Genomic DNA, 24,353 nt, shown 5'->3' on the forward strand with positions numbered 1-24,353 from the left:
ACTTCCCTACTGTTAAAATCCAGTTGCCTATTGGTCCTCTACCCCAAGCCCCGCCTTCCACGTCCTCCACAACTACGGAGGCGAGCGAGCAGAAGGGAAGCAGCTTTTGAGAGTGCCGCGCCCGCCTCCTGACCAATGAGAAGGGCGGGCGGCGGGGAGCGCGGCGGCGATAGGCCAGCGCGGCCGTCACGATGGCAGAGTGGGAGGCGAGCGGTAGGTTTGAATTCCAGGCGGGTAGAGCTGCTGCGCGCGCGGTGGCGGCAGCGAGGGGAGTGGGGTTGGGCCTGGTGTGCGCGCAGGGGGCGGTTGGGGCTGAGGTAAGCCGGAGCGATGGCGGTGGCAACGGGCCTGGCGCGGCTGCCCGCGGTGTGCAACCAGCGGCTGGCGGAGCTCCTGAGGCAGGTGGACGACGTCGACCTGTTGTGGCTGGAAGAGATCCACGAGGAGGCGGCCAGGATGTTCGGCAGGTAACGTCCCCCCCGCCGCGCTCCCCTCCCCTCCGCGCCGAGCCGACAGCCCCGCGCTGAGCTCTGCTCCCCCTCCCCCCCCCCCGCAGCCACTACAGCGACCAGCCGGAGCTGATGCCGAAGACGCCGTCGCAGAAGAACCGGAAGAGGAGGAAGCGGCCGTCCGCTCTGCGGGGCGAGAGCCTGGAGCTGGGCAGGAGGAGGTAGGCCGCGGGCCCGGCTGTGAGGCCCGGGGCCCCGTCGCGGGTCCCTCGTGCTGCGGGCCGTTCTGAGAGCGTGGAGAGTGGGGGGGTCCCGCTGCGGCAGCCCCCGCCGCGCTGCTGTTAAAGGCCTGGCTGTGCGCTGTCTCGGCGCATCCGTAGCCTAGCGGCCTGAGCGCGCCATAGCACGGAGGTGCCCAGATGGAAGGGCACCCTTCCTGCGAGCTGTTAATTGGCGCTCGCGGCCGTTTTATACCTCCTGATTGCTTTATAGTCCATAAATAGTGCTTTCTGATCTGTCAGGGGGCTGCTTCCATGGTTCTGGGCTGTTGCTGAATCCAGCTCTATGCTAACGTGCCGTCTCTGTCGTTAGATTATCTAGAAGGAGGACTAACAACCTCAAAGCGGTGTCCTCCAAGAGAGATTCTCAGCGACTCCAAAATAAAGAAGACACAGAAGGACTCGGCACCGAGGCCCAAGAACTCTCAAGCCAAACTGTCTCCCGGCGGTTGACAAGATCCCAGGTTGCTGCACCTGCCGACCGCTCAGAGGTCCTTCCTGAACATCTCAGAGAAAGGGTAGTTCCCGTAGTAGAAATCAGTGTCTGTGATCGCATTAGCGCTGAGTTTCAGTTCCAGAAGTGTGCATCTGAACGAGCAGAGAACCACTCCGCAAGCCTCCCCCCGAGCTCAGATGACAAGTCTCCAAAGGAGAGCAGTGCTGCAGAATCACAGCCTTTGCCTGCTGCATCTGAGCTCATAGTCCCTCATACCCCAGAGGCAAAAGGTGCAGGAAAGAACAAGAGCGCATTTAAGAAGACAGCAAATGTAGCTGATACTACAGTTGTTTTAAGTGAAAAAGAGCTCGGGCTGGAAGAGGTGGATGACTCTGCTCAGGTGCAAAAGCATAATGAGAGGGATGATAAAGAACCTTCTCAGCGTACAACAGATAGCCCGGAAACTCCGACAGGCTCCAGGCTAAGCCGTCGCTCTGTGCGTAGAAGTTTGATGGGCAAACCTTCCACGATTCGTAGAACCTCACTGGCAGAGAAATACTCACTAGCCCGTAAGAGGGAAAGCACTATTCGGAAATCTATCGCCAGGACAGTGATCAAGCGTAAGGCGCCCCAAAAGTTATCTGTGTCCTCCAGTTCCGTGAATGGTAAGTTTGAACGTCACCGGATAGGTGCTTTGCACTCTTTTTGCTCATTTTGTCAATGTGTTACTTGCATGAGACCATGGGGCTGGTGTTTGCAACGGGCAGGAATCTACACAGTGGCCAGCCACCCTGCATGATGGGGTTCTGTGCCTGGAAAAGTGAATAGTGATGCATTGAGGTGAGCCAACCTAGAGAACAGAGAATCAAGAGCACTGTGTGAGCCTGACCCTCAGCCGAATGAGATATGGTTGGCTACTTGAAATATGCAAGAGAGGTGATTGGTCAATGGCTGTTCTTATTGCTAACTCCTTGCAGCGGCTTGTGCAATCATATATAGCTTCTGAAGAAAGGTGATGTTAGTGAAGCTAGTTCTCTAGTTTGGGTGCAGCAGCTTAGACTGATCTTTCTAACTTTGACAAGCTTCAATTAAACGTCAGTGTTCCAACTGACTTTCTGGATACCTCTGTGAATGGAGGAACCCAGGTAACTCTTACCTAATAGGTTATAACCTACAAATTCAGCCTTGTAATTCATGTGAGGGAATATTCTTAACATCTGAGTTTCTATGGTGGTAGCTGGCAAAGTTAAAGTGGCATCTGGCAAATGGGGTTTGTTGTTGCTGTAGTCCTTTAGGAGGAGTGTGGGCTCTGTCTTGTTTTCTGTTTTCAAGAAAACAAGGTAGTTATTGTGAATTAACTGATTTTTAGAAATAATCTGGCTATCTCTTCTGGAGCCCCTCCTTTGAGAAGGAAATTTTGAGACTGATCTTTGTAAAATTATTAAAACAGTCTTCTAAGCTTAGTTGGCAATACAAGTGGGTTTCTGTGAAGGATAAACACCTGCTTGCAAAACAAGGTAAACTACCAGGGTCAGCTCTTTCTACAAAGCAAGATCACTTCCCTTAAAGCTGTCAGAATACTTCGTTCCATCCCAGGATCATATTTCAGTCAAGGCCCTTTAGGTCCCTGACACAGCAACTTTGAAGGGACACCAAAGCAGATTTTTCTCCCCAGTTTAAATGATCGGTCTGTGTTGCCTGGATCTGGATTACCTGGGAACCTTGAAGAGGACTTCATTTCTTTCCTCTGCACTGTTTGACTTGACAGATCTCTTGCCAAGTCAAAATTTCCAGGTGTTAGGAGAGAAACCAAGGTGCTTCAGGCAGCTCCACTTGAGCCAAGTTTAATGTCTGACCACACTGCATAGGTATTAATTGACTGCATGGTGTCCACTGTGTCTCTGATGGATCGTGTCTTGTGTATACAGCATATATTTGCATTTCCTTTGGTGACATCAGGGGTGGAAATTGAGGAGCAGACTTCATACTGGTGCAGTGTCTGTCTGCATTTACCCCCCTCAGTCTGAGGCGGCATATCCTTCAGCTAGTATCTGAACATGGCCCTGAAAGATGAATCTGTGCCCAAGCCTAGACACTCTTAATGTAAGCACATTGAATATCACTTTTAACTCATCTGCAATTGAAAACAACTGTTTTCTTATATTAAGATTACAGGCAATGTTTTTTTTCCTACTGCTACTTGGGTATATTAAGCTGCCCTTGCTTGTAGCGGCATGCATTTGATTTGCAGGAGGCAACCCAGGAGGCAGAGCAGACAAGTCTTGAGAGAATCTTGCAAAGAGTCTTGGCTTGTACCGTACGTTATAGTTTTGGCACCCTTTTTCCTTTTCCTCCAGGCTCGGGTTCTGAAGAGGTGCCAGAAGATGAAGAAACAGTTGTCAACGCTGGGTGAGACTACTTCCAAGATATTTTTTACCCTTAATATCATGCTTGTTTGTTTGTTTTTTCCTCCAATTGAATTCTTGATTTAAAATGCTTGTGGATAACAAGTCATTTCATGGTGTCTTCAATGTTATTAAATGTGGCTACCTTTCTAATTCTTTTTCTAGACCACCTCCTGTACCTCAGACCCCTCCAAAGCTGGTAAGTTTTACAAGGAGTTAAAAAGCATTTCTGTTTGTGTGGATTTGTGACCAAAATATGTTGAATGTCTCTCTCATATGTTGCTGGGAAATCAGGGAGTTTTGACCACATACAGTCAGATTCAGACCACTTGAATAAAGAAGGCATAGGGCTTTCAGCTCAGCCACGTGCATGACCCTATACATAGCTTACCTAGTTCTGATGAACAGACTAGAGCAAAGTCTGATTCTGTTGTGATCAGAGTGTTCCAGAATTGTCAAAATTAAAAACAGTGAAGTTTTTGCTCCGAAAATGAGTGCACGTGACTTGAGGCTTATTTCTTTATGGTATTACAAGCTTGGATTACAAGCTTCCCAGCCAAGGCTAATTTGGAAAATAGCATTATCTGTCATCTTACATAAGTATATTTAAATGTATGTGTTTTAGTAATGTGAATGATCAATTGCATTCAAGCATCATTTACGTTGTTGGAGCGGGTCCAGAGGAGCGCCACGGAGATGATCAGAGGGCAAAAGCACTTCCCGTACAGGGACAGGCTGAGAGAGCTGGGGCTCCTCAGCCTGGAGAACAGAAGGCTCTGGGGGGACCTTTAAGCGGCCTCCCAGTACCTGAAGGGGCCTACAGGAAAGCTGGGGAGGGACTATTTTGAAGGGCACATAGTGACAGGATGAGGGAAAGTGGCTTTAAACTGGAAGAGAGTAGATTTAGACTAGATATTAGGAAGGAATTATTTACTGTGAAGGTGATGAGACACTGGAACAGGTTGCCCAGGGAGGTTGTGAATGTCCCCTCCCTGGAAGTGTTCAAAGCCAGGCTGGATGGGGCTGTGAGCAACCTGGTCTAGAGAGAGGTGTCCCTGCCTATAGCAGGGGGCTGGAACTTTAAGATGCTCTTAAAGGTCCCTTCCAACCCAAACCATTCTATGACTCTGAGCACTGGATTCAGTCTTTGGTGCTGCTGGCATTCAGAGTGGATGCCTGCTTTCTGTTTGTGGTTTCTTAGCCCTTTGCTAGAGATAGATTTTTATGAAAATTCAATCCTGAATTCATATCAGGCTGTTAAATAAACTTCTTATAATTCAGAAAAGGTTTTAGTTGGGCAGAGTTGGTACACTCCTGCTATTTCTGCATTTTTAAAGCTCTTTTGACCTTTTTGCTAGTCCTACAGATTACTGAAAGGTTGGCAGTTTGTCTTAAGACAACCACAGAAACTCCTAAATATCATTCAGATCAAAACATATCCCTCCACAGTTATCACTGCCCTTCTGAAGAAGAAATCCCAGGATTATGTTAGTGTTTTGTTGAGAATCATTTTCAATAGGCAAAGGCTGAATAAATGGAGTGGAGCTCTGTGGCATTAGAACTTCTGTAAGCAAGGATAGGCTTACACGTGCTTTTATGCATGTACTTTTCAATAGCTCTGCGAAAGTTCGAGTAAATTCAGTTCTTGTAGTGTCTGTGGATTTTAGCTTGACTGAATTTCAGTTCTGGAAAAAGGTTAAAGTGGAAATATGAAGAAGAAAAAAACAAACCGGCTGCTTTGCAGATCTGTGAGGAGAGTATCCGTATCTTTTGCTTCTCTACCCCAATAAGCTTACAAATACAAACTAGTTATATGGTGTAGTTGATCTATCCTTAATCTTCATGTTTTATTTTCTACTACTGCTGACAAGAGTGGGATTTTGTAATCCCTTTGTATGGGAACTGTCACGGCCTGAACCACTGATTGAGCACCTGGGGTAAGGACCCAGTCAGCCCTGGGAGCACAGGTGAAGGCAATTCAGCTGTGTGCCTGGAAGGGGTGGAGCCTGGCTGCACCTCTCTTAGACCCCATTGAAAGGCTGACTGCCATTGGGGAAGGATCTCTTTCTGGAGATCCCTTCTTGGTGAAGCTTTTCCCTGCAAAGCTGGAATCTTCTTCCCTTCTTTTATAGTATATTTCTATTGTGCTGCTCCTTCTGTCATCGCATCTCTGTTGTAATGCCTTTCCTGTTGTGTTGATCTGTGCAATTGCTACATCGTTCCATTCTGAAGCTGTCACCAAGTTTCCTTATCCTGTCTGTCAGCACTTTTCTTAGCAAACCAAGTATGGTTTGATTCCTGCCAGAGTAGTCTCTGTGAGCTGTAAGCAGCATGAAAACATTGATACTCAGCACCCTTTGCAGAAAAGAAAATGTCTTTGTGTGCTCCTATAGTCAAAGATAATACTTTTATGCATGCTGTTACTTAAAGATCAGATTTTTTTCAGTTCTGCTATCAGATTCATCAGATGTATGTGCTTCTGCTGGCCCACAAGATGTTTCCTTATACCTAGCTGTAGGATGAAACTCTAAAGAAGCATCCGCTGAGTATAAGGTTTCCAAGCTTCATTTTAACTTTTCTTCCTAAATCCTTTGTTGCTGACAGCCTACCTGATAGCCAAGGTAGTTTTGAGGAGGTGGGATTAATGTTTGTGTTGCTAGACAGAGTGCAGATTTGAAGGCCATTACCTGTTCTCACAGACATATTACACCATTATTGCAATAGAAGTAAATGCGTATCTGTAACCCCAAGGAAGGCAAACAGCAGTGTGTATCATACCCATAATGGAAATACATAAATCAAGGAAATGAGCTGTTTGTTTTTGCTATCTTAATCTTTCAGCATTGCTAAGTAGAATGAGCATTGCCTGATTCTTTGCCAGAACTCCAGCAAGCATAAACAGATTTCAAACTGGGAATGCTTTTATCCTTAATAGTCTGAGTTTGTTCAGTTTAAGTAGTCAATACTCCATTGCTGATATTCATGCTGTGCATTAACATCTGTGCTTCTACTGATGACATCAAGAAATTTTCCAAGATGGTGTCCCAAGCTATTTTTTCACAGCTGGTGCTCAGGACTTCACTCTGGGTGCTGGTGCCAATACTTTGTAGTAGTATTGTACTCCCTAGTTATATTACAGGCAGGGTCTGTGCCAGTGTGACATGATTTTAGGGTCCAGGGAAGGGCAACAAAGCCAGTGAGGGAAGCGGAGCACAAGTCTTATGAGGAGCAGCTGAGGCAACTGGAATTGTTTAGTCTGGAGAAGAGGAGGTTCAGGGAAGACCTTATTGTCCTCCACAACGACCTGACAGGAGGTTGTGGTGGGGTAGGGGTTGGCCTCTTCTCCCACATAACTAGCAATAGGGTGAGAGGGAATGGCCTCAAGTTGCCCGAGGGGAGGTTCAGGTTGGATATCAGGAAGAACATCTCTGAAAGAGCAATGAGGCACTGGCACAGGCTACCCAGGAAGGTGGTTGTGTCACTGTCCCTGGAGGTGTTCAAGAAATGTGTAGGTGTGGTACTAAGGGACATGGGTTAGTGGGCAACATTGGCAGTAGGTGGACGTTTGGACTAGATAGATGATCTTAGACGTCTTCTCCAACCTTAATGATTCTGTGATTTTATGAATAGTTGGTTGTTCCTGTGCAAGAATTGCACTGAACCCCATTTGTTTTTCCAACAGGATTTCCAAGGCCTGCGGATGTCACTTCGCTCTCAGACTGTCAACAGAAATGAACAACAGCAGGAGACGAGCAACAACGGTAACTTCCAGAGGCTTTCCGTGGCAGGATTTTAAGTAGTTATGACTTTGGGAGACTGGAAAGTTTGAAAGGCTGGCTAGTCAATTTGAAAGCCCAATTTGGAAGACAAGGATTTGTTTTAAGAGATTAACAGTTAGGAAACGCTGTGCTGGACTTGTCACTTTCCACCTTTGGAAGCGCATGGAAATGTTCTGTGATGTAATGAAGATTTAAAGTTAGGTGTTTTCAGGTTGAGGGAGAACCTTTATTTTGTATTTCTAGGTTTGTATGACATTGTGTGGATATTGTTGAATGCAGGCAAGGTCCTGCTATGTGTAATGCCTGGGAGGTGTTTTTTTTTTTCCTGTTATGCTGGGAGAGAGCTGCTAAATCTGTTGTCTGCTTTTGAAGCTGTCTTGGAAGGGACTTTTTGGCCAGAACTAACTTTTAATGCTTTTTTCTTTCAGAATGTGACTTAAGTAAGAGTGAGAAGACCCAGGAACCACCCCAAAGTGCCAGGTATATTCGTCGAATCATTTAGATTGGAAGGTGCCTGTGGTGATCTGTAATCCAGTCTCCTGTTCAAAATAAGTTCAACACAGAAATACTTTTAAACAGTATAGTGGAAATGCAAGTCATGGCCTGAAGCAGTGATTGAGCACCTGGTGGGAAGGAAAGGCAACCCAGGGGAGCTCAGGTGCACACAGTGCACCTAAGTGACTGGAAGAGGTGGAGCCAGGATCCACCCCTTCCCAGACCTCATTTAAGGGTTTGGCAGTGGAGGCAAGGGGAACTCATCTGGAGATCCTTGCCTGCCTGAGGGCTTTACAAGCCTTCTGAAGGTAAGCGATTTCTTTCTCTTATATCTGTGCCCACTACTGTGACATCTGAGTGGATTCTCCTTTGCTGTGGCCTGGGACCTTGCTGCTCTGTTGTCTTATTGTACTTTCCATTGTGTTACAAATGGCTTCAGTGACTTGTGACTATGAAACTTTTGCAGTAAGTTATCTCTGTCTCTACAAAAAGATGATTTTTTTTATCTTCTATCACATCAGGAATTTTTACTGGATAACTGTTTGAATATGCGCCACCTTTTAATCAAGCATAGCTTCATGACTTTACAAAAAAAAAAACCCTTGAATTTGAGACAAACAGGTGTTTGCAGCGTGTGATAAATTGCCTTTTTTCTCACAGGAGAAAGACAAGTTACAAAAGAGCTGTGGATCAACGCTATGACACCCAGCAAGCAGAAGATGGAGGGCTTTCTCCTCTCAGAAAAAAGACTCCATCCCCTCCATGTCCGGCTAGCAAAGTAAGATCCTTATAACCTGATGTACTTCAGCAGGAACTGTTTCCTACTGAGACTCCTGCGCATAATTTTTGTCATTATTCTCTTAGGTTGTACGTCCTTTCAAAACATTTTTGCACACCGTGCAGAAGAATCAGCTCCTAATGACCCCAAGCTCTGTGGGGAGAAATGGAGTAATAAAGTCTTTTATCAAGTACAACACGCCTCTCCAACATGACCCCAAGGTAAGACACGACTCTCATAAGTTACTAGAAGATGGTCGAAAGAGTGTCTAGGTTAAAGCACAGATGCAAAACAAACTTTCCCACCCATGTTAAACTAAGGAACAGTTTCAAGCTTCCTGTTTAGATAAACTAAGTAAACTTGTGAGTAGTCAACTTCCTGAAGATTTCTAACTCAGATTCTAATCTATTTCTATAGCATTTCTGTGATTTTAGCAACTAATGGGAAGAGAAAGTGAATTTCATTTCCCAGTTGTTTCCAAGAGGATTTTGAATACTGCAATTTCAGTGTATATAATTGAAGCCTGTAAGTTTCATTTCTAGGACTCTTCTGATGAGTGAGATCTTAGCAAGTCCCTCTTAAATCTAAGCTGCTGATATTCTGAGGTTTATCAGATCTTTGGAGCTCCTTGTAGGAAGAAATATGAGCCTATACTGAATTGAAGACTGCTATGTCAGCGAGACAAGTGTGCTGCTATCTACACAAGATATAGCACAAATATCAAGGGAGTGTAATTGTAGAAGCCAGCTATTAGCAGAGAGAGATTGCATGCTTTTCCTGTTTGCAGGTGGATGCTGTTAACTGTGCCTTACCACTGCGAAGCTTATAGCATCAATAGGAAAAGCTCCTGCATGCCAAACAGAAGGATTTTGAGTGGACTTGAGAAGTTCTGAGTCTCCATTTTCAAATGGAGTTGGTTTTCTGTGTTCTATTTACGTAGAACTGTTTGGACACTGGCAGCATCAACGAGGACAGGAGTGTAGCTTCACTGATGCACTTAGAGATGAGCTAGAAACTAGCATGGCAAGCAGAGATTGCTCCTACTTCTTAATAACTTGCCTCCAAAATAAGGTAGTTCTAGAGCTTGTTTTTACTTTCAGGAAAGCTGGAGAGGTAGAGGAGGGCATACTGCAGAAACTGATTTTCTTGTTCCTATCTTATATCTTGGCAACCTAACATCTAAACTTCCATGCGTTGCTTAAAGCTGGCATGGCTGTGATGCTTAGTGAGCCTTGTATCAGAAGGCTATTGTTAGGAAGTAGTAAAATATTCAACCTTTTATCTCACTGGTGTTCCTACTGACATTACTGTTTGTACTGGCAAAGGAGCTGATGTGATCAGAAGAGTCTTCCTAGTGGATCTTTTGTTGCTGTGATTTCATTGGAAGTTTTGTTTCAGGTTTTGTTCCAGTGCAGGCAACTTCCCCCTTAGGACTTTTTCCATACAGGGGCTAAACATAAGTAACACAAGAACAGTAAGATATAATTGTTAATTTCAAATTCATCAGTTGGAGACTAATAACTACCAGTCTCAACATGGAGCTCAGCATAAAATAATCAATCACTTGAATGTTTCACCCTGCTTTATCAGTATGGTACTTGAACTGAGGCTAGAAGTGTCATAATTAGGCATTTGCAGTTTACAATCTGGTGTTTATCTTAATGCTTTTCTATGACTGTAGTGGTGGTTGGCTCTTGCTCTTGTAATTGACAGTATACTTCATGTTGAATTAGCTGGATTGTTTGGTAAAATGGGAAAAATGCCCTGTATTTATGGGTAGGTGATATATGGGGCCCAACTGTGCTGCAGACATGGTTGCAAACAAGCTGCAAGCACTCTGTTTAAATGGTGGTGGTTTACCAAGAGATAAAGCTTTGTGAGAAGCAAAGAAGCCAGTGGGAGCTCTGAGCTGAAGTAAGAAATGTGTTTCATGGAGTACCATCTGTCCCCAGCACTCGCTGCAGGAAGTTAATATTATTGCCAAGCGTTAGCACTGCTTTTTTGGTTCTCTTTACCAGATAAATCAATGTTGTCTGTCTGCAAACTCTGTGAAAGCTGTCTGGACATTAAGAGCTGATGCTTCTGTTTTAACTTCTCAGCTTCTTCTCGTGCTCCCAAGGATTAACACTATTACATTGTGTCCATTACATCTGTTCCAAGACATCCATGACCACAGTTTACCTGAGGTCTGCTTAAGGCTTATTATCATCCCATGGTTACGGTTGCAGCTGTGTTTCCATGGTGTTATCTCTGGGTCCTTACCTTAATAATCTGGGTAGGCTAAGATGGAAAGAAACTCTGTCATATGGTAGTCACATTTCGATTCATCTTAGGAAAAGGAGAGACAAAAACTGCAGGCTCTGAGAAAGAAGGAAGAGGCTGAGCAGTTGAGAAAACAAAAAGTGGAGGAAGAAAAGAAACGGCGACAAGAAGAGGCAAAGTTGTGAGTATAAACAGTCTCATCTGGACTGTTCTCTCTGGGCCTGTTGTGCCCTATATCAAGGCCACTTATCTTGCAGATTCCATATATGCAGCAAAAATTCTTGTTGGTTTGCTCTCACTGTAAAAACAGCATTGGATCTCATACTATGTATCCAAAATGCTACTAAGAAACTAACTTTTCCAGCTGACTGCTTCTTCAGCTTTTTGCTTCAAGTTCTCTGCCTGAGATGGAGCTTAAAAATATTGCCAATTTTCAAACAGTTTGCTTAATTCGTTGGCTATAACACAGCCCTAGGTGTGTGTCTGCTTTATATTTGAGTCTTTTTGAGGTCTGTGGTCAGAACTCATCTAGCTGGGCTACAATGACAACATTGGGCTGTGTCCTGCAGGAGGCGTGAAGAACGCCTGCGTAAAGTGTTGCAAGCTCGGGAACGGGCAGAGCAATTGGAAGAAGAGAGGAAAAGGCGCATTGAGCAGAAGCTAGCTCTGTTTGATGAGAAGACAGAGAAGGTAAGGAGCATCCTGCTCGGAGCTTACTGGTGAGAATAACTAATCCATTGAAGCAGATGATGCTGTGTGAGTGTGCCTTCCAGAAAGAGGAATGAAGGCTGCTGAAATTCAAAGAATGGCCATTTGAATAAAGATGTTTCCAGAAACATTGCACTCAGTGACACTCAGCGACTCCCTTTTTCTTGGTTACAGCTAATGGCAGAAAAAACTTTATTTTCTAGAGTTATGAATTTAAATGTTTAATAGGGCTTTATTAGATGGATAGGAAAACAACTTCAAATAAAGCCAACCTAATTATTTTGTCTATTTGAAGTTGTTCTCTGATCTGATTAATAGATGATGTGAAAATAAGCATACTTCCTCCACACTCTTGTATCTGAGATCTTGGATTGTTTATGTATGTGACCATAACAGTCCTTTGTCTGCTTTCAGTATTTCCATCTGCCTTATTTCATGCTTATTAGAATAAATTCTTATGGCTTTTGTAGTATTAGATTTCTGCTTCCAGAATAGAATTGATATCTTCCTGCACAGATACAGAAGAAGAAGTTGTGATTACCCTCTCAAGCATTCAAGGCCAGGCTGGATGGGGCTTTGAGCAGCCTGGTCTAGTGGGAGGTGTCCCTGCCTATAGCGGGGGGGGTTGGAGCTAGATGATCTTAAAGGTCACTTCCAACCCAAACCATTCTGTGATTTTAAGAAGATAATTTCCCTAAATATTACCTTTTAAAATAAAGCACAGATCTCATTGACTCCTAGTGGCAAAAAAAAAAAGGAAGTCTGTTTCATAAGAGGGTGGGAGCTTTGTATTTTTAAGACATACTGCCACAGTAATTCACATACACAGAATGTTGTCCAATCCAAAACTTAAGTATTCATGTAGCTGTGTGTTTTAGGCGCGGGAAGAAAGACTGGCAGAAGAGAAGATCAAAAAGAGAGCAGCTGCCAAGAAAATGGAAGAAGCGGAGGCCCGGCGCAGGCAGGATGAAGAGGCCAGAAAACAAAAAGCACTGCAGCAGGTTTGTGCTGGAGCCCGTCTTATTGTCCTGCATACAGTTAAAATGGCTCCGGTTTGCTGTGGTCTTTGTAAGCAAGGAATGCAGCAGGAACGCTGAAATGAACCAACTGAGTGAAAATTGGGGTGAAGAGACTGTTTGTCCTCAAAGCTCAACACACTGTGCTTCTTCCAGCACTATGCTGTGAGCTGCTAGTGGTGTTTGTAATCTACATTTCTTCTTACTGATTCTTACTGAAGACCTTCATTAATAAATTAGCAAATATTAAATTCCTCAGTTAACCTTGTCTCTTAGAGCATGGTGGCTGTTGGGCCATTTAGGATACGTGGTGGTAGAGAAAGGACAGTGTTGAAATAGCTGAAATGCATGAAGGCGCTGGGGCTGTAGGTCTTTGTGTTTCATTGCTGTGTTGTGATATATGCCAAAAAATTGGGCCAAATGAGGTGATCCTGATTCTTTGTTCTGGAGACTGTTCTTGTACAACGGGGAGTAAGTAGTTGCCTTTTGCTTAACAGGAGGAAGAGGAACGTCGGCACAAAGAGCTAATGCAGAAGAAGAAAGAAGAGGAGCAGGAACGTGCCAGGAAAATTGCTGAGCAGAGGCAGGCAGAACAGGAGAGAGAAAAACAGTTGGCTGCAGAGAGAGAGCAGGAGAGGAAGAAGGAGCAGGAGAGGAAGAAGGAGGAGGAGAGGATTCAGGCAGAAAAGTAAGATGATATCCGTTTATGTACCAAATTCATTTTAAAAGGCTGAGCCTTTTAAAAGCAGCAGAAATGCAGGGTGCTAGTGAAAGACCTAAGCACTGATGAGCTATTTTGCAGTGGGCACTTCTGACAATTGTGGGTTACCTCACTGTGTTGTTAAGTAGTTCAGAGCTCAGTGTAGAAGTGCCCTGAATAGCTGGGGTTTTCCACAGTCTCTGTGGATGGCAAGATACCCATTTATAGTTTTGAGTGTAATGGTCCCTTGCCTTGGTTCTCAGGCAACGTGAACAGCAAGAGAAGGCAGCTCGCCTGCAGAAGGAAGTATTGGCTGCTAAAGAACAGCTCCAGAAGGAGATGGAGAAAAAAGAAGTAAGTAGATGTGACTCTGACTTCAGTAGCCACTTAATGTTTGGAGCGGTTGGGCTATGAAGTTAAAAACCCTGATGAGTGAACTACTGTGCTTCTGATCTTGAGCTAACCGAAAGAGCTTTTGGTCCAGTCACTTCTCTGTCCATTTCAGTATGGGCAGAAGGTGTGCTTGCTGTCTGGATATCTGTCCTTTCTTCTTACGCTGCTACAAACACATACTGAAGTTTTGGGCTCTTGTTCTTTGCCCAGGTGTACTGTACTTGGCTTGATATCAAATAATAATTGATCCCAGATTTTTTCAGAAACAACATCTCAATTTTACGTTTTACATTTTCAGACAAAACAGAAGTACAGACTGCAGAGTTCACGAGGTTTTTTTGCAACAGTAATTCTGACAGATTAACTAAACAAGCATCTTTGTTCATTGTTCACAGACAGCAGATATCCTACTACCTTCAAGGAGCTGAATTCCTTAGTGCTGATCCATGTGTACCCAGTAAGGTTCTCACCCTGTCAGTTAGTTTCATGAAGGTGGTAAACCCATATACAACTTGTCTAAGACTAGGTGGGATTTATCCCACCCAGAACCATTTGAGTTAGCAGTCTCTTTGTTTCCTTTACATCCAGTAGGACAGACTAAGAATGTGTAAGGTCAGATTATTTCAGCTTGTTCTGGGTGGGATCTTTAGGGTTTTTTTTTTGTATGACAAAATTGTGGATCCTTGAGTTAACCCCATAGGTTAGTTAATAAGGTAAACTTAAATTCACTTTTGACATCGGCTTGCCAGAAGGAAGAGCAGTTGCTAGCAGAGATGAAGAGGCAGGAGCAAGAACAGAAGAAACTACCAGAGGAACAAAAGGCTAAAGATGTAGCCCAAACACAGCACCTAGAAAACAAAGAGGTAACTGCTCTCTGGTGTAACTTCTTTAAGGGATCGCATCGGAGAACTTGGATTCCAGCACTGGCATGCTGTTACTATGAGTAATATTACCCCCTTTTTTTAATTCCCTTTCAGTGATGAAGGGATGCTGTAAACTATTTTCTTAGTTACCTGAGGCCAGCTCCTGGTGTCCTGGAGTACTTAAATGGCTTTGGGGTACTGAAAAGGAGGGAAGGGAAGCAGCAAGTATTTGCTAGGATTTTTCTAGCTGTCAGAATAAGGCAGTGACTGTTAAAGTTACCTTGCCTTCTCTAAGCATGCTTAAAATACTGAACCTTGAAGGCAGCAGGTATACTGAAGTAGTTGTATTTAAGCTCAATACTGGAACCAGCCACAGGATGGCAGCAGTGTGTGTGGAATAGTATTGCATTTGTGCTGCACTACCAGCGGAATGTGAGATTATGTTGGGGTGAATGTACACTGTGAACATGAAAGACAAATAAATACGTGGATCTTTATCTCCTTGCAAAGCTCTATAATTTAATCTTTAAATGAAACGAACAAAATGTAACCTAAATGCAATGTATATGGAGCCGTGAAAAAAGCATGTTTTGCATGGGGAGCAAAACTGTTTTTAGCTCTTTAGAGATGCTTGTCTCTCTTGTTAAGAACTGACTTAAGTTTCATGGTTGGTGAAATTTGCTGTTTTAAGTTTTTTTCACAACTTGCATCTCTCTCAGTCTTACTGTTCCATCAAAATTATAATACAGTTTATTCTGAGATGTTCATTTTCTGTACAAAATATTTTGTGTAATAATATTGAGCAACTGGGTGTTAAGTTGCAAAGTACTTACAGGACATCACTTAGCTCCAGCTTTGAGGGCGTGACAACTCTATTTGAAGTGCCTTATTTTGAAGGAAACTGCTATATCTGTATTAAGATGGGTGTATTGCCAGCTTACCTATGTCATAATTAGCCAATTAAGTAGCCTAATTGAACAAGAGAAGGCAGTGCAAAGTCAAAACGGGGTCAAAACTTTATAATTTGGGTAAAATTCTTTGACCAAAACTTCAAAATTGCCAAATTTTAGGTTTCAGAATTATGCGGTACAGCAATGGGGTGTACCAAGATACTGTAAGCTACAAGCATCTCATTACAGCTTGGAAGTGTAGCAATACTATTGCATCTAACATCTGGTAATATGTTCATCTTCTAGAATTCACCTGCCTGCAATTCATACCAGATGACTCCACAGTACCATAAAGATCCAAAGCCCCCCAAGATAAATCCAAATAACTATGGAATGGATCTGAACAGTGATGATTCTACTGATGATGAAAGCCAGCCTCGCAAACCCATCCCTGCCTGGGCCAGTGGTATGTGTTAGCAGGTTAAAATTTGTCCTGAAAGCCTCCAGCCATCCCCGATACAGCTTTGTTCCAGTGGATAATGGTGGTTATAAGATTTAGCATCTTTTGCCAACTGGAAGCTTCACAGAGCAGCATTGGGGAATAATGCTCTTTTAAACTGCCTTAACACTGCTACTAATGTCATTTTGCCACTGTGAGTGGAAAAATTGTGAATTGCTCCTCTGGTCTCGAAGTGTGCTTGACCGTGCAGTCTACAGAAGCTGGCTGTTGTCCTGCTTCCGAAATACTTTCATTATTTTCTGATATTCCACCTACCACAGGGAAACTAAGAAGTTAGTGTGGAAACTGACTGTACCTGTAGGAAGAAAAGCTGAGAAACCTTGTCTCTTCCTGGCCAGAATTCACTACATTCTCTCCCACCAAGGGACATGTGCTGAAGCTTTGGGCATAATCAAAGTGCTTTAAAACGTCAAATGTTACAGGAGTTTCTCATGTTGCAATATTTGTGTGATTAGAAACAAAGGGAGCCAGGGACACATGGCATACAGACAGTCTACACAGCGATTTCAATGACAAAAAGTAATGATTACTCTCTAATCTTTTGTTTCTCCAGGGAATCAGCTTAGCCAAGCAGTAATCCGCCAGTACTACAACCCTCCCAATGTTGATGCACTCTTTGGGACCATTGTAAGCCCCAAGTTGGAGGACATCTTTTACAAAAGCAAACCACGCTACTTCAAGCGCACCAGCTCTGCTGTGTGGAACTCCCCACCATTTCCAGGTGCCAAATCGGTTCTAGGTCTGCCATACAGCCTGAAAAAGTACTGAGGTGGACAGTAGCTGTCTCCTGTGGAGCAATAATGTGCATTTTTGTCTCTCTAGGTGAGAAGAGAGTTACTGTTCAGTATCCCTAAGTCTTTAGGCACTAGCATTGAATAAATGTCAGCTCTGACTAGGTCTCTGACTGCATTTTCTATTTTGGAGGCTTGTTTTCTCACTGAGCAAAGTTGCAGGCTTTGGGGAGATCTTGCTTCTGAACGGTGCATCTCCTTTTTCATTCAGCTTTAAGTTGGCAAAGATTTAGGCTTATAGGTCATGAGAATGCATCATCTAAAGCAAGCGTGATTGTTGTCTTCAGCCAAGCAGGCCTGGCAGCTGATGTATGCAGTAGAAAAAGGTATGTCAGTAATGTTCCTGCCTCTCTGTGGCTGAAGCTAGCGTATTGTACAGCTAATGACCACTGCACACATCTTGAGTTGAGTCCAAAACACTACTGATGTCCTTAAGAACAAAGGTATTAGCAGCCATGGTCTTCATCTCCTGCAAATTGCAAAATAATTTGGTTTGGTTTTCATTAGTATGCTCTACGTCAACATGAAATGCATTTATGTGCATAAGCTATATTGATGATGATGTTACTGCAGCCCAGGAGGAAATATCCTGAGGATTTTAATGACCATTCTTCTGTTGTTGGAGAGAGATGTGACCCTGGAGTTAATCGTGTCTCCAGGAATACCCAGAGTAGCATAAGTAATCTTTGTACTTCTAGCAGTCTTTCAAATAAATTATACACAGGTTTTGATATTTTTTTCTCTAATTTAAATTCCATGTTTGTGGCAGATTGGATTAAAAGGATGGTTTTACTTAGCTTTAATCCTTGTCTTGCTCCTTTCTCCCCTTAGGTATTTCACTTACTCAGCATCAAAGCTGACTTTATTTTTAGGTCTTCACTTTGCACTTGCTCAGTAAAGCAATGTCAAAACAGTTTCCTCATAACAGCAAAATATGAGCTCAGAATTTTAGCTCTAAGATCACTTGGTGTTCTAGTCTACAAGTTTCTGTATAGAGAGAACAGAAGCGCAAATAGGGCAGTGACATTTTTCAAGGAAGCAGTTACCTTAATTTCTATAGGCTGCTGTGGAAGTCTGTCTTCTGCAAAGTAGGCAAAATATATGATTCTTACCTCAGAATCATCTTTTTTGGGAGGCTTGATTTGTTTTAAAGGTGGGTGAGCAATCATGGCTGCAACCTCAGTCAGGAGACTGAGGACACTGTACATACAGCTTGGTCGCTTAAAAAAACTATGGAGATTATGTAACATGAAAGGAGAACTGCATATTTCTTTGTGCATTAACTGTTTTGCAAGCAAATATCTTTAAAATCCATGTTTTTATACTTACAACATCTATCGGGTTTGTATTTGCTGTTGATCAGTGTGTTCTGTGAGATGATTGTGCTTTCATAAACGTTCAGTAGATTGAGTTTTGTACTATGATCTAAGAATGAGGAATGCTTGTTGACATGACAAAGTTGAATGCTGTCTGAATGTCTGAATCTCTGGTTCTTGTCTGGACTCATCGTGGCTTTTTATCAAAAAAATGTACAGTATTTTGGAACCTGTCCTTCTGGGTTGTATTTTACACTGTTTCCTTGCGATAAATGTGTGTTGTCCTTGAAGAAACTCCTCGTATAGCAGAAAAGACTCATGCTTTGATAAACCTGCACAATTGGCCAAACAGTTTACTGTTGTTTTGTTTCTGGGAACTGGAAAGAAGACTGTTTGGTATGATGATAGATTCCCAGAAATACATTCCTGTAATTCACAACAATATCTCTCTCTCTGTATGTTCAGAATTGCTATTCCCACACGGAGCAGGAACTTCAGCCACAATATTCAACCACAGTGCTAGTATTTAAAAACAAGCAAGAACCCCACAAGTAGAAATTCTAGGCAATTACAACCTGAAGATTTTAAGAAAGTTATTTTGGCTCTTGATTTCAGGTATTTTTTCTTAACTGTGATTCCTGCTTGCTCGGGCAGTATTTCCTGAGCTCCAAGTGCATATGTTTTATGGTGCTGTCTGGTTCTAGGTTTGCGTGGGACCATGTTTGCTCCCATGATATAAAACAGGAAAATAGGATTACTGCAGCACTGTAAGCCTGTGATCCTGTAAGTCTGTAGAGGCAGGTAAGCCATATCTGTGGAGAGGAATACAGAAAATGAAATACAGGATCTAGAGTCTAAGGAATCTAAGTGGCCTTGAGATACTGGAATATTTCCTATTATCTATCAGTTTATTACTCGTCTCTGGCAAGTCCAAAAAAGAGTAGGTGGGGCAGCTGTTGATATTCTTCCTAGCCACGTTGAGTGTTACAGATACCCTTGTGAACAAGGAATACTGGCAATTCAAAAAGCCAAACAAAAAGTTGAGAAAGCAAATTCTTGGCAAAGAGAAAAATCACTTCCAGTCTTCACGGACCACTTAAGCTTAGTAAGAATGAAAGAATCTGTAATTGATTTTTTTTTACTGTTCTATCTTGACAATGATGAGAGTCTGACCTTGAGAAGACTCCAAAGCAAGCACTCAAAGGATTATTACTGTGCCATTTTACTCTTACACCACCAACTTCATCAAAATTACCTGGGAGTCTTGCTTCTGTCAGACACTTCAGATTCATCGTTGAAGGTAAGCAGCATGTGACTTCATGCAAACTTCTACAAGTAAGTAGAGAAGGCAGCTAGCTCTTCTGAGATAGGCAATTGTGGTTCAGTTTTGCTTAGAGCAACTGAGTAGAGGGGAAGGAGAGGGGATTTTACCTTTCTTGCCATATCTGCCAAGCAGTACAGGACTGGTTTAGAAATAGGAGCCAGGACCTCTCAGTACAGTTTCAAGATGATGCTGACATGTCAAAGCACTTATTTCATGTCTGTCCACAGGTGGGGTCCTGAGCCAGGAGCCATACCTGGTTCCCACTTGGGTTCAGAGGTGCTGAAAAGCTAAGTTTAAGGAGCTAGTGCTATTCAAAATCACTTTTAAGTGCGTATGATAGCTTGGTGTCCCAGCCAAAGCCTTACCCTTTCCATCTGCCTCTTTACACTAACTATTTACTCTGGCATTCCCTTTCCTATATTAAACATCTGAATATGCTTTCTTCTTAGAATTAGAATAAATCTGGTTGTGTGTTCATTGTGGCTAATGCATTTTTTGGCCTCCCCTGATTAAGGCTTCTTGGGGCTGACTAAGGAGAATGGCTCTGTCCAGTGTAGCCTGCTACTTTCCAGGTTAAAATGGCAGTGGGAAGAAATGCTGCGCACTGGTGAAATCAGCATCTCTAATTTCTTGTAACTTTCCATTTCCAAGTGCCAAGCCCACCTGCAGGCTGCCTTTTGGTGCAGGTGGCTGCCTGTCCTCCACGATTGTTTGCACTGCACTACAAATTGACTGCTAGAACAACAAACAAATGAACAATCCTTTTGGGGCAGGCCAAACCAAATTCTGCTATTTCTTGCCTGGAGAGTGTTGTGTTTATTGGGCCCTGTAACTTAAAATGCTTGCTAAGAAGGTGGTTTTAAGTCTTTGCTTGTGTCCTGTAGGAAGTTTAAGCATTTCTCTTTCTGTGTTTTCTCCACCCTGTACTGCTGCCTCAATCAGAGTGGGAAGGTGCTGCACAAGTCAGGATTTGGCTCTCCCCTGTCTTTACTCTGGCCTAGTCTGACCAATGCTTGTATCACAGCACCCTTAAGACAATAAAGACCCACAAAGAGAAGTTACACATGTCACTGGGCACAACCAGACTTGCTTCTAGACTTAGTTGTTGTAAGACTAGTTAAATCTTTCAGTGTGTGGATTCTAAATGAGAGTTGGAAAGTTAAGATGTTTATCTGCCTGCTTTCTAGCTTGTCAAACCTACACTTAATGAAGAGACAACCCAACAAAATAACATGCACTGCTTGCTTTTCATCACCATGGCATTTCCCACAGCAGATGATTCCTTCAACAGAGCAGCAGCCCAGGTCTGTTTCAGTGGCTTCAATGCTCTCCCGTCTCCCAAATGCCCACCTACTCACTTCTCAGCCCCTGCTGCTGTCTGTCAGGTGTTGCTCTAGGCCAGTGCCATGTTCCTGAGCCAAGGGTCCCATTTGGGACACTCAGGCTATGCTGCTCATTGTTCAAGTGCAGGGGATGATGACAGCTCATTTTATAGCCTACAAAAGGCTTCAGTTTCAGTTCTCACATACGGATGCACTGGGTCAAGTTCTGCAATGGTTACAAACAGCTCGCCTGAATTACCTGTCCTCCTGCCTGTGCATAGCAGCATTCACACAACACAAAGCAGTTTAACTGCTAGTTTGCTGAACTCGTGGGTTTCTGACATGATTACACCCAGCAGACAGCTCCCATGACTTTCTACGAGCAAGGATAATGCTGTTGGGAAAGACAAGTTTGGTGTAAAGACTGCAGGGGGTCAAAATGAACATTTATTGCTGACAGTGTAGAATTTGTTTCCAAATGATATTTAAATCAGAGGAAGAAACTAATCTCCCTGCAGAGCTTCTGCTGGGACTGCAATGCCATCTGTGCAGTGACCACAGGCAAGAAAATCCCAGTCTTCAGAAAACTGGCATGTGCTAAACTATGGTTAGCTCAAATATAATTAGTTCTATGCATCTGTTTTGAAGTTGAGTGAAGAATGATCTATAGATCAGTCTCCATCCACATGAGACTCGTTTAACTACTGTCCTTTTCTTACCAATGTATGCCTTGACATTTTTCTCATGCTAAGTATCTGTCTCCAAACCAAGTGCTAGGATATATACAGCAAACCCATAGCTTTTTTTTTTTGCCATGCCAACAATATATTTTCAGCTCTACATCCTCTACTATATTTTCAGATTTGAAAATATGCAGTGTTTTTCTGACACCAAATGCATTTCATGAATGAAATGGGACTTGTCCACCCCTTACCATGTGCAGGACTGTGAATCTTGGCAAGCATATGTCCACATGTATTTATTCTGATTTCTTTTCCTAGTGGGGGATGAATGGAATGAGTATATGAAATAACATACTTTTTAATAATTACCACATACCATACGTGTTCCAATAGCACAAACCATGGAGATGAGTTATAGTGGTACTCCTCACAGTTAATTTCAGCAGCTTACAGAGCAGATGTCTCCACCTGAGGCAAACATCTGAACTTAGTTTAGAGCTAAGGGTGAGGTGGTTAATCAGGGCCCTGAGGCACTGATGAGCCTGACCAGCCTCAGCTGGGCTCTTCATCCCCAATAAAGCTGAGCTGGGAACACTATTGTTCTTTCTCTCTGAGCTCCATCAGGATGCTGGGTCTCAGCTCAACTGCTTGGGGCTGTAGGTGCAGGTCATCCCAGTCTATGGATCAACTTCTTGGCTTGACCGTGATTCATTTCAGAGGTCATGCCTCCCTGGAGGTGCATGGTGATTAGGGTTGAAAGGGAATTTGAAGACCATCTAGTCCAGTCCCCTCCATGGGCAGAGACAGCCCCACCAGATCAGGCTCCATACATACTAGCCTTCACCACGTCCAGGGAGGGGGCACCTGCAGCTGTCCTGGGCAGCCTGTGCCATGAAGATACCAGCAACAGACATGTCAATTGGTTTAAAAGAACTGCCTCTGCTTCATTGCTTCTATGGACAGAAGGAAGGAAGAACGCCCTGATTTGTTCGCTATGGCAGGGAAAGCTATTTCCCTGTGTGTTGCTCAATGAGGAAAAAAAAAAAAACCCAACACATGCCACTTATGAATGGGGGAAAAGGGGTATTGGCATCTTTTCTCTATAAGCAAATACACCATAGCTGTGAAGGTAAGGCTGTTTGACTGACATCAATGTCAAAGGAGGAGCACAGCCTGCTGCTTCCTGTATAAATGTCAGCTCTGCAGGAAGACTCCAAAGCTGCTCTGCTGAACTGGGGACTGTGCAGCAGAAGCCACCATGAGGCTGACAGTTGTTTTTCTGCTGGTTGCCCTGGCATCTTACAGCTGCTCTGGTAAGTATGACTTCCATCAGTTTCTGCCTTCAACCTGGGAAACGGTTCAACGTGAAGCAGTATTTCTCCTCTGCAACCATCCTTAAACCAGGAGTCTTAATACATTTTGTGGTTTTTTGGTCTGAATTGCTATGGGCTGATAGTTGCAGCCTGGATGTGATGGGTTCCTTGCTCAGGTGAGCTCTAAATATTAACATGCTAGATGAGTTCTCCAGCCATGAAGGTACACAGCTTTTCTGGTTAGCCTCACTTACTCCTGGATCCTTACTTTCCTGTGTCCACCAGGAAGTGATCACCCTGAAGAAATATATTTCAACCAATTACAGTGGGGCTGAAGAGACAGCTATTGCAAACTGCACAACATCCTTTGGCTGTAATTGTCACTGGCTGCTGCCTGTTTTCATGTTCTTCCTTTCCAGCATCTGCTGCTTGTGATGCTCTGCGTAACTTTGTGCTGTCAGCTCTCCATGACCCTTTGGATCAATACCTGGAATTCATCGAGCCCTATGTGGGGTCTTCTCCTTTGGTCAGAACTGCTGCCACTCAGCTGAAGTTGTGTGCAGAGGATCACCCAGAAGAGCTGAAGGAAGCAAAAGAAGAGTTGATGGTAATTTGATTCTTTCTGACCGTGGTTTTGTTCATTTATTTTTCTTGGAGCCAGGACTACGTCCTATTCTAATGGGGACAAAAGTAATTTTGAATGTACACCTTCATTTCCATCCTTATCTCCTGAGATGTCAGCATCATAATTTATTAGAGAGGGCTGTATAAGAGCTCACTGTCCCAGCTGAAAGCTGGAAAGGGTGAAGTTCCTCCCTCAGCCTCCCACTCCCTACTGCTGAGTACGTGCTGGAGAAACCAAGCCCTACTGGTTGGGGCTGAGGAGAAACTTCCCGACCTGGCATTGTGCCCAGAGGGGGGACCTTTCAGAGGAGATTTAGGGTAGGAGACCTTAGAGACGTGAGGGAAGAAGGACGTCGAAATGAAACTTTTGTGATGATTTCATGAAACAGTCTAGGGAGTTCTGCATTTTTCCTACATATTTTTACCTTATGCAATGCCTGCATACACTGTTCTTACTCTTTTATAGGACAACTTGTTAAAACACTGTGAAGAGCAGGAATGATTCCAAGACCCTCCTTTGGGATGACTCCAAGTGCTGGCTGACCCTGAACTTCCATCTTCTCATCTTTCTCCATTTTTTGGACATGAACTTCCACACTCTAACAGAATAGAGCCAACTGTGTTATCTAGGACCTGCAACCCTATCTTCAAACCATTTAGGATTCTCATAACAATAAAATAAAAGCGGTTACTGTCTTTGCTCATCAGTCTTTTTTATTAAATGATAGGATGATGATTGACTTTGGATCATCCTTAGTAGGACTTGCTTTTCTCAAATACATATGTATTCACGTTTACAGCTGTCATTAACTGGACAGCACAAGGAGAGATGATGTGGTATTTCAAAACACTGCAGAAAGTTCCCAATGAAATGTTAAGGCTGGAAGAGCCACTGAGATAATTGAGTCCAACCATCAACAAAAGACCGTGGCATAAAAACAATTCTTTGTCTTGAAATAGTCCAGACAAATAAATAGGATGACTCCATGGCAAATGTAGCACCTCTGT

At 43.4% G+C, this 24,353-nt stretch overlaps 1 protein-coding gene across 4 annotated transcripts; it reads left to right on the plus strand.

Annotated features, from left to right (window-relative positions):
* Nucleotides 1-247: 247 nt before the first annotated feature.
* INCENP (inner centromere protein) lies at nucleotides 248-24,041 on the plus strand. Of its 4 annotated transcripts, XM_046941485.1 has the most exons (20): nucleotides 248-467; nucleotides 557-670; nucleotides 1,041-1,828; nucleotides 3,521-3,572; nucleotides 3,734-3,767; nucleotides 7,251-7,329; nucleotides 7,776-7,827; nucleotides 8,503-8,620; nucleotides 8,707-8,841; nucleotides 10,954-11,063; nucleotides 11,452-11,572; nucleotides 12,469-12,591; nucleotides 13,104-13,294; nucleotides 13,570-13,660; nucleotides 14,449-14,562; nucleotides 15,759-15,918; nucleotides 16,526-19,414; nucleotides 22,570-22,721; nucleotides 23,141-23,328; nucleotides 23,812-24,041. In XM_046941485.1, the coding sequence occupies exons 1-17, from the start codon at nucleotides 331-333 to the stop codon at nucleotides 16,738-16,740; spliced, it is 2,634 nt and encodes an 877-aa protein (XP_046797441.1). In that variant the 5' UTR covers nucleotides 248-330; the 3' UTR covers nucleotides 16,741-19,414; nucleotides 22,570-22,721; nucleotides 23,141-23,328; nucleotides 23,812-24,041.
* The last annotated feature ends 312 nt before the right edge of the window (nucleotides 24,042-24,353 follow it).

The sequence above is a fragment of the Gallus gallus genome, chromosome 5 (genome assembly GCF_016699485.2).
Source record: "Gallus gallus isolate bGalGal1 chromosome 5, bGalGal1.mat.broiler.GRCg7b, whole genome shotgun sequence".
NCBI classification, from domain to species: domain Eukaryota; kingdom Metazoa; phylum Chordata; class Aves; order Galliformes; family Phasianidae; genus Gallus; species Gallus gallus.

Coding starts and splice junctions, on each gene's coding strand:
- INCENP (XM_015286759.4), top strand. CDS start 331: ATGGCGGTGGCAACGGGCCTGGCGCGGCTGCCCGCGGTGTGCAACCAG. Junction 7,828..8,502: donor GAACCACCCCAAAGTGCCAG/GTATATTCGTCG, acceptor TTTTTCTCACAG/GAGAAAGACAAGTTACAAAA. Junction 14,563..15,758: donor AGCACCTAGAAAACAAAGAG/GTAACTGCTCTC, acceptor TTCATCTTCTAG/AATTCACCTGCCTGCAATTC.